We start from the raw sequence: 16,778 nt of genomic DNA, 5'->3' as shown, positions 1-16,778 counted from the left end.
GTTTCCACATGTGAACTGCATCATTAAGAGAGTGATTACATGTTGGATTAATGCGCCTGAAGGACTGCTGATGTTCACATTTACTGGATCGACTGAACTCATGAGGAGAGACTTTCCTGCTTCAGAGCAGTCCGGCTGCTGCAATACTACAAATAGAATAATATATTATTTATTTTCCCTTTGATCAGTGTTAGAACTCTCTTATCTTGTCTGATGTCACTCCTGGAAATGTTCATGCTTTTGGGGGACAGCTGATTGTAAAGCATGATGGGAAACGGCTTCACACTGCAGGAGAATGAACTGATTTGTGATATTTTTTACAGGAAACAAGAACAAACATTTTGTCAGCGGTGGAGCCCGTTGGAGTTACAGACTGAATGTGTCGACCGTCTCTGAGGAGTGTTTGAATCTGTGTGATTATCAGTATTTTGTATTGATGTTAAACATCTTGTTTTTTTAGGCAAAATAAATGTTCAGTCAAACTGTCGTGCTTCTTAAACGGACTGATTTCTGTTGTTCGATCAAAAAAACACTCAAAATCTTGCGTATTTAATGTTTTCCTTTTTTTCAATTCCATTTTCAATTTCAACTTTCAATTTGAAATTTTGCATCTTACATTTCCTAAAAATTTTTGTCACTTAACATTTTAGATCCGGGCGGGGTCCACCCTGGACTGATAGCCAGTCAATCACAGGGCTGACACATAGAGACAGACACGCTCACAATCACACCTACGGGCAGTTTCAGAGTCACCTTTTTACCTAACGAGCATGAGGAAGCCGGAGTACCCAGAGGGAACCCACGCATGCACGGTGGGAATATGCAAACTCCACACAGAAAGTCCCCTCGACGTCCGAACAGGGACTCGAACCAGGAACCTTAGTGGAGTAGCTGAGAAGAAGCAGAGAGACTCAAGTAAAGTACAAGTACTTCATTTGCATTCATGTACAGCACTGCAGTAAATATACTTTGTTACAGTCCCCCACTGAAATACACTGATATAGTTTAAGCTGATGCATGTTTATTAGATGCTGTTGTAGTTCTCTGTTGTGGCTGTAGGGGGCAGTAGTGAACCACAGAGTAGGATCACAGTATTAATACAAACCCACACTCACTTTTCAGTCTGTGTTGCATTCCAAATTTATTGTTGCATTGTACATAAAACACCTGATAGAAATGTAAGAACACCTGTAAAGCACAAGATCAGTGTAAACAACAGTTCAACAATATCGTATAGAAAGCCACATTCATACATTCAGTCGTGCATAAAAGATGAACAATAACACTGTAAACAGTAAGATTTTAACATGAGCCATACCTCAATGTTTCCTCATGTCAACACTTCAGTTAGAAAACAGGCAGGGGGAGTATAGAGATATAAAGAAATATATCAACATATTGCATCATGCAACAACAAGGAAGAACCACTTGTATTGAGATATCATCATCAGTCATTGTAACAATACGATGCAGTTTGTATTTTCACAGTTGTATCAAGGAGTGCAATAGTAATGTGATCCGTGCGTTTCACAGCATGGCAAATATCAGAGAGATGACATGAAGGAAATTCAGATTTGATCGATATGAGTCTTTGAAATGTGAGACCTCGACAGTTTTACAAAGGAAGCTGCTGATGGTTCATTCTGACTTTGATCAACCCATTCGCCTGAACAGCACCTGTCCAATCATAGCTTAGCAAATTAACTAGCCATACTGATTCGATGAGCGTCAGGCTGGTGTAATGCTGTGTCAGACCAAAAATAAAGCACTTTTTTTGCCAAGTGACCGCAGAATCGTTTATGTTTCAAGGCATTCACGGAAGACCTTGAAAATTCTCCCTGCCAGGTTCATCTTAAACATCCAAAACCAAATGCAGCAGTGTCCGTTTTCATTACATCATCCATTTACTGTATCTAACAAGTTACTCCCAAATAAGCACATGACTGTGCTATTTTGTGGGGTAACACAGTACGTATTAAACTTCCTAACTAGCACATCCATTGTTTAAGCTAGTCCTGAATGATAGCATGTTTTTGGGTTGGGACACAGCATTGCGTAAGCTAGTCCTTGTCATAAAAGTCTTTACTCTTGCAAGACAAAAGTAAAAACAAAGCTCAGCAGACGAATAGAAAAAGTACACTTGGATCATTAGCATTAGTTAGCTGGTACTTGTTATTAGCTTTCGTCTTAGTCTTTTAGGGTTACATTTTGACCTGGGACTTGTTACTTTTAACTTCAGTCTATATTAGCATAATACCATAACCAGGGCCTGTTAGCTTTAGCCTCAATCTGTCAGCGTAATATCGTGGCCTGGGACCTGTTAGCTATTTCCTGAGTCTTTTAGCGTAATACCATAAAATGGGCCTGTTAGCTTTAGCCACAGTCTTTTAGTGTCACATCATGGCCTGGGACCTGTTAGCTTTAGACGAGTCTGTTAGCATAATATTATAACCAGGAACTTGCTAGCTTTAACTTCAGTCTCCTAGTGTCACATCATGGCCTGGGACCTGTTAGCTTTAGTCTAAATCTGTTAGCATAATTTCATGACCTGGGCCTGTTAACCTCATTGTGTTAGCATGTTATCATGTATGCAGCCATGGAGAACATATCTTTTATAGTTTACAGTTTTATCAGCGGAAAGTTGTGTTTTCTGCCAAATCATGGGGCTTTATTAGCTAGCTTGTGAGAAAATCCACTAGTGACTTGCTGGTAAAATTGATGCTTGAAGACTAGAAATGAGCAGCTGCGTCCGTCTACTTCTATCTGAAACTGGTTTTAACTCAAGACTACAGGGAATTTTAATTGGAACATTGTCACTGTTACTGTTGTAAACATCTGTTGTGTTGGGATAAGAACTACAGGAGCGGGGCTCAGTAAATGTTCAATCACAAGAATTTCTCATAAAATGTAAGTATATTTCTGTCAATGTGGAGAAGCCTAGGAAATTGTAATTAATCAGTAAACTTTAAACCTCTCCACTGAAACACAGAGGCGAGATACACAGTTAGCACCTTTGAAGACCAGCTGACTCCCAATCTAGTCAAACTCTGATTCACTAATACTTACAAAAAAAAAGAGAACAATTTACAACTGCAGGGAAAAATAAAATTACACATCTCTTCAGATGTTCCCTATCGCTTTATTGGAGCTGTCAGTGTTCTGAACTTTGGGTCTGAAACTGAACTATTATGTTGTGTAAGAGGATAGAAGATCCACATTCTGTCTGGTCCAGTCCTTGTGTTTCCACTCACACTGCTGCTTCTGTTCAGTGACGCCTAAACGCGGCTATGATGTTGATACAAATGAATGCATGTCTAAGGGATGTCTAACGACAATTAAAATCATTATAACTAAAATAAACTAAATATTTAACAGCAGTTTGGATCGTCCAAATACAGGTTATCATGCCAAATTACTTTGTTTTGTAGATAGAAATAGTAATATTTCTATAATACAACATTTAAGCATGCAATCATGTTTAAAATATAATGTAATTTACTTGACTTTATGTAGCCCCAGATTGTATCTCTCATGTACTATCATTACATTAAGTCACAGAGCTAGGCATCCAATTTGATGTTAGCTAAATATCCAAGAATCCTTGAAAAGCCTTGAAGGTAAATATCTAATTGTGAGGCCTCCTTTTGCCCTTTACTCCCTCTTTTGTTACTATCTGACCCTTTCTACCTCAAAGGGTTAAAATTCCTCTCGTTACCTTGCATTTCTGATGGATTTGGAGCCTATAAGTCAGATCCTTAATTCCCCTTCTACATGGCTGTGGCATAATCCAAAGCTCCCTATGGATTATGACATTAAAGGAAATGTATGATGGATCAGAACTTAAGCCTCTCACTATGTTGAAGGAGCGATACGATGTACATCTGAATCCATTCAGGAGACCCTTCCAAATAAGACATTTATTTAAGCAGGCTAAACCCTCAAGAGACTCTGTCAAGACCTGATACCCTTAGTCAGATACTTGCGGTCATTGGTAAGGTCACCAATCCACTTTGCTGAAGCAGACCTTTCTTTAGTCTTTCAGCGATAAAGATTGGAGTACTATTATGCGAAAACCCAGTAAATCCTCCCGTGAGATTAGGAGTAGACTGGACTGTATTTATGGTACAAATATTTGGTGTCAGAAGTGTTGTGTAGTCCGAGTCCAATTGGCCAACATGTCTGAGAATTTCTGGCTGTGTGTAGGACAACAGTCCATGTGGAGGGCGATAAAGGCAGAAAGCAGCGGTCTAAATGCAATCCTTGAACCCACCGGCTATCATTTGAATGCAAATGAATTCAGACAACCGCCACACTGACATTTCGGCCATCGCCTCCAGTATCAGATGACTGAAGGTGGTTTTCCGTGATTGGGTTCATTGGACATTTAAGAGAGGACCTAGCATGGCATAGACGTGGGAATTCCCAGGAGATCCTTGTTCACTTGATAAGGGTCCTATACCAAGGCTCAGGGATGGTAGACAGCAATTCATGAGAAAGTCATCCGGGGTCAAGACCTTCCACTACTGCCTTGTCCACATGTACTGGGGGACTTTCTCTTTCTTAGGGGGATCCTTGAACCACACGGCAACCAACAAGGCAAGGTGGATCCACGCATACTGGGGCGAAGTTCTTGTTGGATAAGAGTATTGTTGGGACTTAAGACGACTTGACCTACAGGATGGTAAACCGGCTAGACCTGTAGAAGACTAAATGGGGGAATTAGATAAATCTTATTGATCCAAATATTTCTTCTATTAAACAATCAGCCTCTGACTTTCTAGAGATGGAAAGTTGTCGCAAACCATGGAACGTATAAGCGAACAAAGCCACCATGACGTGACCCATTGGATTTTCCATTTCCATCTTTCTTGCTTTTTAGAGGTAGAAGTTACTGTTCGTGGAATAGAGGGTGGATATGTAAAGATGCGCCTTTATCCTGATTAATGGGTCGCAGTGGTAGTGACTGGTCAGTCACAAGGTTGCCACGCCCTAAAGAATACCCTGCTCTATCGTCTATTGTACTCTAAATGGGACCATAATTTACCAAATTAACATCTAATGAATTGAAGAAGACTTGAAGCTAGCGTTTGAGATCATAAACTTGTTAGGGAAGTGTTAACTGAGGTAATAAATCAAGTGAGAAGTTAGCTCATTTTCTGGTAGACTAGAATCTTGATTTTTTTATGCAACCCGTGGAGTCGCCCCCTGCTGGTCATAGAATAAATGCAGGTTTAAGGCACTAAAGCACCTGGCTTCCTTTTTGGACAAGGATGCTACGTCCACTTCTTACATACAGTCGTTGTTTCCACCACTGGGATCTTCTGAGTTTTTCAAAGACAGCTTGCTAATTAGATTTCTTTGTAAAAATAGATGCTAAGCTCTGAGACTTGGGTGTGATGATGCTAGAGAAACAAACTGGTATTAGGGTTTACAAAAGAGGTCCTGTCTCTGTTAAAAGAGATCAAACTGCGACTCTGACTGGAACGTGCACAGACGTGGGTGATCAAATACATTTCCCCCCTTTTTGGGAGTGGATTTCTCTTCCAAAGAGAGAAAAGGATGTGTGATTTACGAAACAAATGGTATGCTGTCATAGAAAAAAACATGCAGTTTAATCTGAACCAGACCGAAAGTACAAATCTGACGTCTTCAGCTGTGGTTTGTGTTTCATCTCTAAAGCTCCATCACTCATCAGTTAAGTGTATCCGTCTAACCCTGTGATGTGTGAATGAAGGCAGGTGAGATGTTCGTGGTCTTCTTCTTCTGGATGACTCACTGTCAATAATGAAGGCACACCACCATGCTGCTCCAGCTCCACCCTGCTCTCCAGCCGTCATGGTGGCTCTTATTATAATACACTTTTTCACTCCCAACCACTGCTGACTCCTGCGGTGAAGGTTCTCAAGTCCGTCCTTTAAAGTAACCAGAGGATCTCTGAGAACCGTTTGCTCCCCCGACAGCGACCGCCTGCAGGATGCTGCGCAGGTTTTAGTCGTGGCTGAGGCTTTGCGGCAGCTCGTTGGTCAGGATGTGCCACCGTTCCACCCTCCTGCCTTGGTTCTTCAGGCAGTCCATCCAGTGACGGAGGGCGTCACCCTGAGAGTGACAGCTCAGACAGACGCCACCTGAACGAGCGACAAACAAGAAGTTCCTGCAGTTAGTCTCAATGTCAAAGAAACTAAGTTCTGAAGTTCAGCTCAGAACAACATGAGGTCCCTGCAGTCTAAAGGTCAACATTTACAATGAACAAGTTTCATTAATGAGATGGAGATGATTTATTAGCTTCTGATAAACTTTGAAACACATTTTTGCACAGAGGGAGGGCTGTGTTTTTGTGCTCTATCTCCCTGGAAGAGCAAGTCCAACATTCTCCCACAATCGCAGATGTTCCACGGCTGGATTCAACGTGCTCAATGCCATGTTTCACACACAAAGTAAAGATATCCATAGCAACACTGTTTGTATATGCCCAGTATGAAGCATGATCCTTGTGTGTGTTTTTCCGGCTCTTTCGTGTACTTGCTTTAACATTAGCGTCTTAAATCAAACAAATTACGTTGGCGTTGAAGCTAATAAATGTTCAACAAGAGTAACTTTTACTGACATCACTACAAATCAGAAAACATACACACATCTCATTCCCATAGACTTTAAGACTGACAATCCCAATCGGGGTTTAAGCCTCACGTGGAAGCCAACAAGCTGTTGCAGCTAGCTACAAGCTAGCGACCAGCACAGGGTCGTTTCGGTCAAAGGCTTCCAAACCAACCAATCAGAGCCTGTTGACTTGTCTGTGTTTGATGCTCTGGTTCTCTTTTTTTATGGTGTGTTAAAACAGGTGTATTACATTCTGGATTTTTGCTTCAGGCCAAACAGCAGTAAATGATTATCGGCCCCCATGAGTGATCTTTGTTTCCTGAATTAACAAGATGCAAGAGACGGAAACTGTGACTGTAAGAAACTGAGTAGAAAGTGGAAGCTGGTCAGCGATACAGATGGTAAACGTGATAAAAAATGCAAAAACACACAAGCTTTCAGTGAACAGATTTGCCAACATGTGTTGGATTCATTAATATTTACAGAAGCAGAGTTTTCTCACAGCTGAATCAGAGAATTACCCTGTATGTTTAGCTTCTGATTGTTTACTCTGATGTTCTGCACCACCTAGTTTTCCCTCACAAGCTGAGAAAGGTTTTTTGTCGAAACCCCCCGAAGAGAATCAGCGGCCGGTCTCACCTATGAAGTCATTGGAGCGTCCCAGGTCGTAGTCCCACACCGTCAGCTCCAGAGTCTTGTTAGTGAGCTCCGACAGGGAGATCTCATAGAAGAACTCCTGCAGGGATCACACACATGCAGGGTCACAGATGAACACACTCGTGCTTTATGTTGCGATGTCTCTGTGTTTTTCTAAAGATTAATGTCTTAAGAAGGGGCTTTGAGCTGCAGACAGGAAGTCAGACAGTATTGACAGACGGACTATCAAAGTTAATGCTTTTTGTCTGCACATTGGAAGGGCTGACAAGGATATGAGCAAACTGATAAATTAAGGAGTGTTTGAGAGTCATAAACCAGTAAATCTGTGTTTTCTCTTGCAGTTGTGACAGTAACGACCGTCTTTGTTCTGTAGAAAAAGGATGAAGTGAGTTGACTATGATGATTACAACAGAAAAGTGGAAGTTTCTAAAAGAGGACGTCACACGTGATGTGACAACCGTATTCGATGGGTTGATCCTATCGTGTGGTCAGCTTTGATAAATCAGCAATCAAAGTAAGAGACATGCTGTGTAGGAGAAGCTTAACAGCATCCGTCTGAACAGTCTTTATTAATATTAATGTGGTTATGATTTATGTGGGAGAAACGCCGCAGAGCATGACAGGAGAAGATGAAGCAGTGCAGAGATTTTTCCTGCAGATTGTGTCGACACCCGAGCAGAGATACTGTTAGTGAGCAACAGTGAGAGTTCGGTTTGATTAAAACAATAACTTTAGAAGGGAAGATAGTGAGATCATTAACCGCATCTCTGACTTGGAGCTGTCAGTGTTGGACATGCAGTCAGGTTTCTTGCCTCGTTGAATTCAGGGTTGAGGGTTTTTTTCATCACTGTTGTTTTGTGCTTGGATTTCTTCTGTATGTCGGGCTTCAGGTATCTGACAGGAGAAGAAAGACACAGAAAAAGCAGCTCTGATTAGTGGTAGAAAAGATTTTGGTGCTGAATGTCAGCGAGTTTAGAGAAACTGAAAAGCTCAACCCCAATGTTGACGTCTGACGTCAAACAACGTCAGGTTCTGACTTCAAGCTCTACAGGTTCTGACATCAACCCAACGTCAGGTTCTGATGTTAAACCATAGCCTGGTTCTGACGTCAACCCAACATCTGGTTCTGATGTCAACCCATCGTCTGGTTCTGACATCAACCCAACGTCAGGTTCCGATGTCAACCCAACATCTGGTTCTGATGTTAACCCAACATCTGGTTCTGATGTCAACCCATCGTCTGGTTCTGACGTCAACCCAACGTCAGGTTCCGATGTCAACCCAACATCTGGTTCTGACGTCAACCCAACATCTGGTTCTGATGTCAACCCATCGTCTGGTTCAGACGTCAACCCAAGTTAGGTTCTGACGTCAACCCAACATCTGGTTCTGATGTCAACCCAGCATCTGGTTCTCACGTCAACCCAATCGCCTGGTTATGACATCAACCCAACGTCAGGTCCTGTCGTCAGTCCAGCGTCTGGTTCTGACAACAATCTAATGTCAGGTTTTGACTTCAACCCAACGTCTGGTTCTGACGTCAACCCAAGTTAGGTTCTGACGTCAACCCAGCATCTGGATCTCACGTCAACCCAATCGCCTGGTTATGACATCAACCCAACGTCAGGTCCTGTCGTCAGTCCAGCGTCTGGTTCTGACAACAATCTAATGTCAGGTTTTGACTTCAACCCAACGTCCGGTTCTGACGTCAACCCAACGTCCGCTTGTGACGCCACCCCAACTACAGGTTTTGACATCAATCCAACGTCTGGTTCTCATGTCAACCCAACGTCCGGTTCTGACGTCAACCCAACGTCCGGTTCCGACGTCAACCAAACGTCCGGTTCCGACGTCAACCCAACGTCTGGTTCTCACATCAACCCAACGCCCGGTTCTGACTTCAACCCAGCGTCTGGTTCTCCCGTCAACCCAACATCCGGTTCTGACGTCAACCCAACGTCCGGTTCTCAGTCTGAATGGACTTCACTCTGACTGTCCACCAGTCCACCATGATACGTGTTAAAGTGACCTACACCATTGTGACCATTTATACTCCTGCGTCGTTGCTGCTCTGCAATTAAACACTAGTTGGCATTGGGGTTTCTGTGACACTGTGTAGTGGTTTTCCGGCTTGGTTTTGACTGCACCTCCACCTCCATGCTGTGCTGATCATTGTGGACGTCAACTCTGCAGCCACAGCTCTTCATCTTTACTGCTCTACTGATTTGTGCTGTGGTGGACTCAGGCTTTCTGATTTATTAACAATGTATTATTGTACTGACTTGTTGTAACATGATGTATGTTTGCTGTGATACAGCATGGAGATATTCTGATTTAAAAAACATTTAAATCTCTGCATTCATCAGTCGCCTTTTTGCTCTGAATCAGTCTGTATTCCGTCAGGGTGCGACACACTTTACTCTCCTTCTCTTCAAAGCTCGAGTGTCGGAGAAACCAAAGCAACGAGGAGCCCTTAAATCCTCGACTTTGGCCCCTGGTGTTTCGCCCTGACAGAGCTCACTCCGCTCTCTCTATTTCCATCTCCTCACTGATTATCTGTCCTGCTGGCAAACAGATGGGGCTGCTTTAACAACAACGGCATCATTGATTGGCAAAGTTAATAAGATGGCAAAACTCCAGCTTTTCTTATGTGTCTTGTCAGTGCTGAAGTCCGGCGTTTAGTGGCCCTCTTCAGTGCTCAGGCCTGGCTCGCCATTTGGGACCCAGTGAGACCAGTTCACATTATAAAATCTGCATGTGAGAATTGAGGATTACTTGATGAGGTTTCTGTCTTTGCCAAAACAATTACTTAGGAAGCAACATTGACTCAGTGAAGCCAACTGCACAGAAAATAATTGTGTTGTTGAATTGCAAATGTTATCTTGGTTTAATTTTGGATTTCTCGAGGACAGGAGCTGTCCTGTGCAGATATTTGCTGCATTTGTCAGTATTAGTATGAGGACACGATTTAGGAAAAACAACGTTACAAATGAACTTTAATTCCACTTAAATTAACTCCTCTAATTTTAGGATAATAGTCGTAACTTGCCACCACTGGGTCCAACACAGCGCCATACTGTTCCAGCTTCATACATCCAGACTTTTTCAGATCATGCTGTCTGAGAACAAACAACACTAGCCATCCTGCACATTTGGAGCTTTCCTGTGTGTTAATAAACGCCACAGTCCAGCCATTGGGGTTCAGATTTTGAGAGGCTTGAACAGTGTAACATCTGTGGGTTTCTTCTCTACTAATGTTTAGAGAAACTCAAACTCCAGTGTGCCTGATGTAACACTAAAACTGTCCTGTGTAGCACCATTACAACAGACTTCTTACATTTTAACGTAGGGGTCGGAGAATCCATTGACATCCATGGCTGCCAAGTGGGCGCAGCGCCTCACGCCTACACAAAGACCTCCACTGCGACGTCCTTCTCCTCCTCCTTCACCTCCTCCTCCTCCATCCACACCTTCATCCTCCAAACCAAGAGGAGGCAGAAACTGCAGGGAGAGGAGAAGACGACCTCTTTCCTCCAGGCTGTGCAGCTGCTCGTTCTCCCACTGCAAACAACATACATTAATCAGATTAGATTAGTTTAGTCAGATTAGATTAGTCAGATTTTCTTGGTCAGATAAATGTAATCAGATTAGTTTTGTTATCCATTTAAACTGGAGTAGTTAAATCAGATTAGATTCACTTGGTTAGATTGGTTTTACTTAATTTGTTTGGTTGTATTTGGTTTAGTCTGATTAGTTTAGTCAGATTAATTTAGTGAGATTAATTTAGTCGGATTAATTTAGTCAGACTAGTTTAGTCAGATTAGTTTAGTCGGATTAATTAAGTTCAATTTGTTTAGTCAGATTAGTTTAGTCTGATCAATTTAGTGACATTAGTTTAGTCGGATTAATTTAGTCAGACTAGTTTAGTCAGCTTAGTTTAGTCAGACTAGTTTAGTCGTAATTAATTTAGCCCAATTTAGTCAGATTAGTTTAGTCGGATTAATTAAGTTCAATTTGTTTAGTCAGATTAGTTTAGTCTGATCAATTTAGTGACATTAGTTTAGTCGGATTAATTTAGTCAGACTAGTTTAGTCAGCTTAGTTTAGTCAGACTAGTTTAGTCGTAATTAATTTAGCCCAATTTAGTCAGATTAGTTTAGTTGGATTAGTTTATCAAGTTAGTTTAGTTGGATTACTTTGATCAGATTCGGTGGATACGTTTCAATGTATTATTCAAGTTGGATTAGTCTACTCTGCTTATTTTGTCAGATTAGGTTATGAGTGTTGGTTTATATCAGTGACTGTATATATAGATGGACGACGTGAACTGTCAATCATTTCATCTAGTTTAGTCCAATCTGCTTAGATGGATCATTTTAGCAAGACAAGTTTGGGTGGATCAGTTAATTTGGATTAGTTTGGGTGGGTTAGTTTAGTTGAATTAGTTCAGGAGTGTTACTTTTGGTTTGTTGAAGATACATTACTTTGGGATGATTGGTTTAGTCAGATTACTTTAGGATTACTACTTAAATGGATGAGTGAATTTCAATAAGTTAAATTAGAAAAGTTTTGGAGGAATAGTTTAGTGTAGTTTAGTTTGAGGTGTTTTTACAAGCTGGAGCTGCAGTGAGATGTGTCCAAAAAAGAAGAGGAAAAGAAACAGAATATTTTTAGCCACATCAACAACTGTTGGATGAACTCATGATAAGATGTTCATGTTGCCCAGAGGATGAATCATACAGTTAATGACTTCATCTAATGCCATCAGCAGATAATTTATTCCTTTTTATAAAAGCATTTATTTACATGGCTCAACTCAAACACAACAATGACTCCAACGATTCAATTCACAAAATGATCAAATGTCTTTCTCTTTCATATCTGAGGCTTTGGGTCCATTTGTCATCACTTTGATGCTTTATTCTGATTTTTTTGGCCTTTCTTTTCCGGTTTTGAACACAGTGATTGCCTCTGGCGTTTCAGCTGCTTTTTGCGCTTTTGCTTTAGGCACCTGAAATTGAAAACATTTCACATTCAGTTATTAGTGTCACTCGCACAGGTGTGGACATCACTGACATCAAACCCATTCTGCTACTGAGGATTCACACGGCCAGCAGATTTATCTCTCTGTTTGTGAAGCTTAAAGTCTCTCGAAATGTTGTTATTTGTTTGTTCTCTCTCCTTTTGGGTGACGCTGGAATACTTTACCATAGGAAGTCGGCTGTTGGGATCTGTTACAAAACCTGATTTTCCACAAAAAGTAGACCACACATAATGATTATCTCCATTGAAAAGGCCTTAAAAGGCGAATTATAAGACTTTCTGTTCAATGTTTTGAGCCTTTTAAAAACTCAAACTATCTAAAAACGACAGGACTGATGGTTTATATTTTGCTGCGTTGTGTTTTTATCTCCTCCCAAATGTTTTCCACAAGTTTAAACCAGGGTAATTAGTACATTTATTTAAGGTAACAGATGATTTGCCAGAGAGTGAAGAGGGAAGTCAGCTAACTGTTTACTATTGTTTGCGTAGTATTAATTCTCATGTCAAGTAAGCTAACAAGTGGAGCACCGGTATGGTTTAGCTTAGCAGCTAAAGCGTGTGCCCCATGTATTAGTTCAACTCTGACCCTCAGCCATTTGCTGCAGGTCATCCCCACTCTCTCTTCCCTCATTTCCAACTCTGTCCACTGTCCTGTCCAATAAAGGCAAAGGGCGATTTTTTTTTATAAAGTAGCTAACCAGTCAATGTTTCGTTAGCTAACATGCTTAGCTAACATTACTAAGCATAACATGAATAGAACTTGAAGGCATTCGGGAACATGATTTCTGCCTCAGTCATGTCAGATCATCAGCAATTTTAGCTGTTCAACACAGACGACTCCCATAATCCCACTATACTTCACAATGTCATAAAACTATGTTTATGTTTGAGAGTGTTTCTACATTGACTTATTAGCTGGCTTGAAGTGCAAAGCATTTAAAATCATGCAAAATGGAGTTAAATGGTTTCCAACTTGTGTATCCGGCTTCATTTTATCTCCTTAGCTTGGTTGGTTAGTAGACATCATGCTGAGGAAATCTGGGGCTTAATTTCTGACATTGTTGCTTCACTGCATAAGCACTGTTTCACCGTGTCTCTCTGACAGTTGTCTCCAAAATCACATCAAGACGACGATAAATCATTCAATATTATTACTGCAGATTATAAAAAGTAGAGGGAAGGAGTGGGATAGAATTAGAGACTGCCAGTGTTAATTGTGTGTTTAGGTTTGCTTGACAACACACCAGCAGCTGTGGGAGAGGAGTCTTTTGAGTGCTGCTATAATCCCATTTTACACTGATGAGCTTTAAATTTAATTTCATCCCAAAGATTTCCAACAAAGAGTCTATGTGAGCAGCTCTGAGAGGCAGAGTAGAAGTAACGTACCTTAAAATCTGCACTTAAGTAAAGTGCTTGAGAAGATGTAGTTAGGTACATTCCACCACTAGCAAAAAAAAGACTCTCACACCACCTCTGATGGTGTTCATTAATACTACGCCCACGGCATGTCTTCGATTTGATCTCACTGGTCTTCGCCCGGGAGAGTGGGAAGATCAATACTTTAATGCTCCTTCTTTGTCTCACCTTTTCTCTCTCTCTCTCCCCCCTATGTGGTGTGGTTTCCTGTCTGTATTTGTCTCTCTGCTCCACTAACTCACCCCCCCATTACCCCCCTCCACCTCTAACTTTCATCAAATCAACCTGCTTTACACTTTCACCTTTCACGAAGCTTCAAAAGTTTTAGTTTGGATCTGATTGAACCACAGGTGAAAATGTTATTCAAGTCTTTTGTATTAAATGCTTCCTACAAATTCAGTTGGCAGCTGCCCACCATCCTTCACAATAAAACTGCAGCTAAGAAAAAGGGAAAAAAGGGTCGAAAATAAGAAGATCAATGGCTTTTAGCAGAAGTCTGCACAGCCTGGAAGGATTTATCTACCGCCCACTTCCAATCTGTGGGAGAGGCACTCCGGAGATGAACCCTGCACTGGATGAAATTTCGGCTCAGCTACATTTCCAAAGTCTACCCCGAAATAAGCCATCAGTGCAGCCCCAGATCTTCTCCAATCCACACTTCAATAAACATGTCAGGCTGAAGGTTCATGTTCCGGGTGAGCGGTTGATGGACGGCCGGTGCACCGCTTTCCCATCAGAGTGATAGCTCCATCCTCGTGTTTGAAGAGTGAGTAAAGGATTGAGCCTCAGAGTTCATGTTGCGCTCTGCATAGTTTAACTGCAGTTGACGTCACAGGAAAGTGAAAATCAAAATACACTGTTCTGATGTTTTAGAGGAGACTGAGAGAAGACAGCTCGGCCTTTATTCTGAAGCCTTAAAGGTCTGTTTGTTAACCTGACAAAGACCTGGCTACGTTTATCACAATAAATGTCCTACATATTGTCAACACTCTTTCTTCACGTGTGTGAAGAAATCTATTACATCACCCATCCATTGTGTAATGTTCATAATTTACAGATATATTTGACTTGAATTTGTTCTTGGAACAGTGTGTAACATTAAGAGCAGCTTAGACTGGAAACAATGAGGTTCATTAGAACAAGGTAGTGACCAACAAGACTAAAGTCACGTTCTAAAACAAGTACCTAACTGTCCAAAACCAAGAGCAACAAGTCCAAAGTCAAGACCTAAACCAGGACCAAGCCCAAAGTTAAGACTTTAACCAAGACTAAGACGTACAAATTCAAGACAAACCCAGTAAAGACCTAGATCAAGACCAAGCCCCAAGTTAAAACTTAAACCAAGACTAAGGCATCCAAATTAAAGCCACCCCCAGTAAAGACCTAGATCAAGACCAAGCCCCAAGTTAAGACTTAAACCAAGACTAAGACATGCAAATTTAAGACAAACCCGATATAGACCTAGTTCAAAACCAAGCCCCAAGTTAAAACTTAAACCAAGACTAAGGCATCCAAATTAAAGCCACCCCCAGTAAAGACCTAGATCAAGACCAAGCCCCAAGTTAAGACTTAAACCAAGACTAAGACATGCAAATTTAAGACAAACCCGGCAAAGACCTAGATCAAGACTAAGACTTCCAAAGTAAAGACAATCACAGTCAAATCCAGACCAAAAACAAATCCCAAGTCTAGATAAACCCAGTCAAGGCCTAAATCAAAGCCAACAAGTCCCAATTCAAGAATTACATCAAGCACAACGTTACGGAAAACAAGACCAACAAAGTCCCAGTTCAAGACAAACACACTCACAACCTAAACCAAGACAAAGCCTAAATCAAGAACACGACCCAAGACAAAATTTAAAGCAAGATCAAGAAGGCACGAGTCAAAGCAAACCCAGTCAAGAACTGAATCGAGACCAAGCACCAATGTAAGACCTAAATCTAGACCAATAAGTCCCAACTAGATCAAGACCAGAAAATATAGACAAGCAAAAGAAACAATAAAAAATTATCTGGTTTCAAATTTGAGAACGAAATAAAGTCGAACAAGCCCAAAGCTAAGACCTAAATCTAGACCAACAAGTCCCAAGTCAAGAACTAAATCAAGACCAAAAAGTATAGACAAACAAAAGTGCCAATAAACATTTAACTATTTATAAGTCACAAGACAAGTCCAACAAGTCCAGTTGTAAGACTATTTATTATATTCAATTTTAGTAACTGACTAAGCTGCTGTCTGTTTTTAGGTGTGTATTTTCCAGCCAGGTGCTCTCAAATCAGCCTGCATAAACAAAGAAAAGGCCGACAGGGAGTCATTAGATAAAGCTCCTGTTTGTCACCACACCAAGGTCAATTGGCTGAATACACTGAAGGGATTTCCCCAACACCTCCCCTGCCTGTCTGTATGACTGCAGGGGTGAAAGCAGGTGGCTAATGAGCTCCGGCCAGGTTAAAAACACAGCAGAGCCTGACATACCATCAAGAAGCATAGCTGGGCCTGCTTCAAACACACAACAGGAATGTAAACAAATCTTTTAAAAGGCCTAATTGGACCCTGTAGTCTTATTTTCTTTGAACAAGCTAATGGAACATGTCATGAATAAAAGAAAGACTGACACCAGGTAACAGACTCTGAAAGTGATTGATGCTGAGATCCTGGTGGGGGGCTGGTAACATCTTTTGTTTTTAAAGAAACAGAAACAGAATCGTTGACCTTGTATTACAGGTTTTGCCTGCAAAGATGAATTAGAAACATCGTTGTTTGAGTCTGTAATCTAATTCCTGATTAGGGCACTAAAATGGCTTTAGCTTGCAATGCAAACATGAGCCATGCCAAGACTATCAAGTTCCCAGTCCAGTCAACAAGATCCAGTAAATACCAACAAGTCCTGAGACAAATCCCAGGTCAGGAACAATGAGACCGAGCCAAGACCAGTAAGTCCAAAATTAGGAAGAAGAGGTCCCAATGGTCAAAAGGTTCCAAATCACATCCACAATCAGGATCAACAAAAACTAAGTTGAGTCCCAGGACAAGATCAACAAGTTCATGTAAAGAATCCTCATA

The 16,778-nt window shown here is 41.2% G+C and overlaps 1 protein-coding gene across 1 annotated transcript in view; it reads right to left on the bottom strand.

Annotated features, from left to right (window-relative positions):
• Positions 1-1,122: 1,122 nt before the first annotated feature.
• The window catches only part of doc2a (double C2-like domains, alpha), a 55,848-nt gene continuing 40,192 nt past the window's right edge, over positions 1,123-16,778 (bottom strand). The window contains exons 8-11 of the mRNA XM_069676168.1: positions 10,592-10,815; positions 8,067-8,148; positions 7,237-7,333; positions 1,123-6,125 (exon numbers count right to left, since the gene is read on the bottom strand). Coding sequence (XP_069532269.1) covers positions 5,989-6,125; positions 7,237-7,333; positions 8,067-8,148; positions 10,592-10,815 — 540 coding nt within the window. The 3' untranslated portion in view covers positions 1,123-5,988. The remainder of the gene's footprint in view (positions 6,126-7,236; positions 7,334-8,066; positions 8,149-10,591; positions 10,816-16,778) is intronic.

This window comes from Semicossyphus pulcher, unplaced genomic scaffold (assembly GCF_022749685.1).
Source record: "Semicossyphus pulcher isolate SPU_LCO1_2020_fin unplaced genomic scaffold, fSemPul1.0.p SCAF_25, whole genome shotgun sequence".
NCBI lineage: Eukaryota > Metazoa > Chordata > Actinopteri > Labriformes > Labridae > Semicossyphus > Semicossyphus pulcher.
Note: the sequence above shows the minus strand (reverse complement) of the source record. Positions and strands in the feature narration are given on the sequence as shown.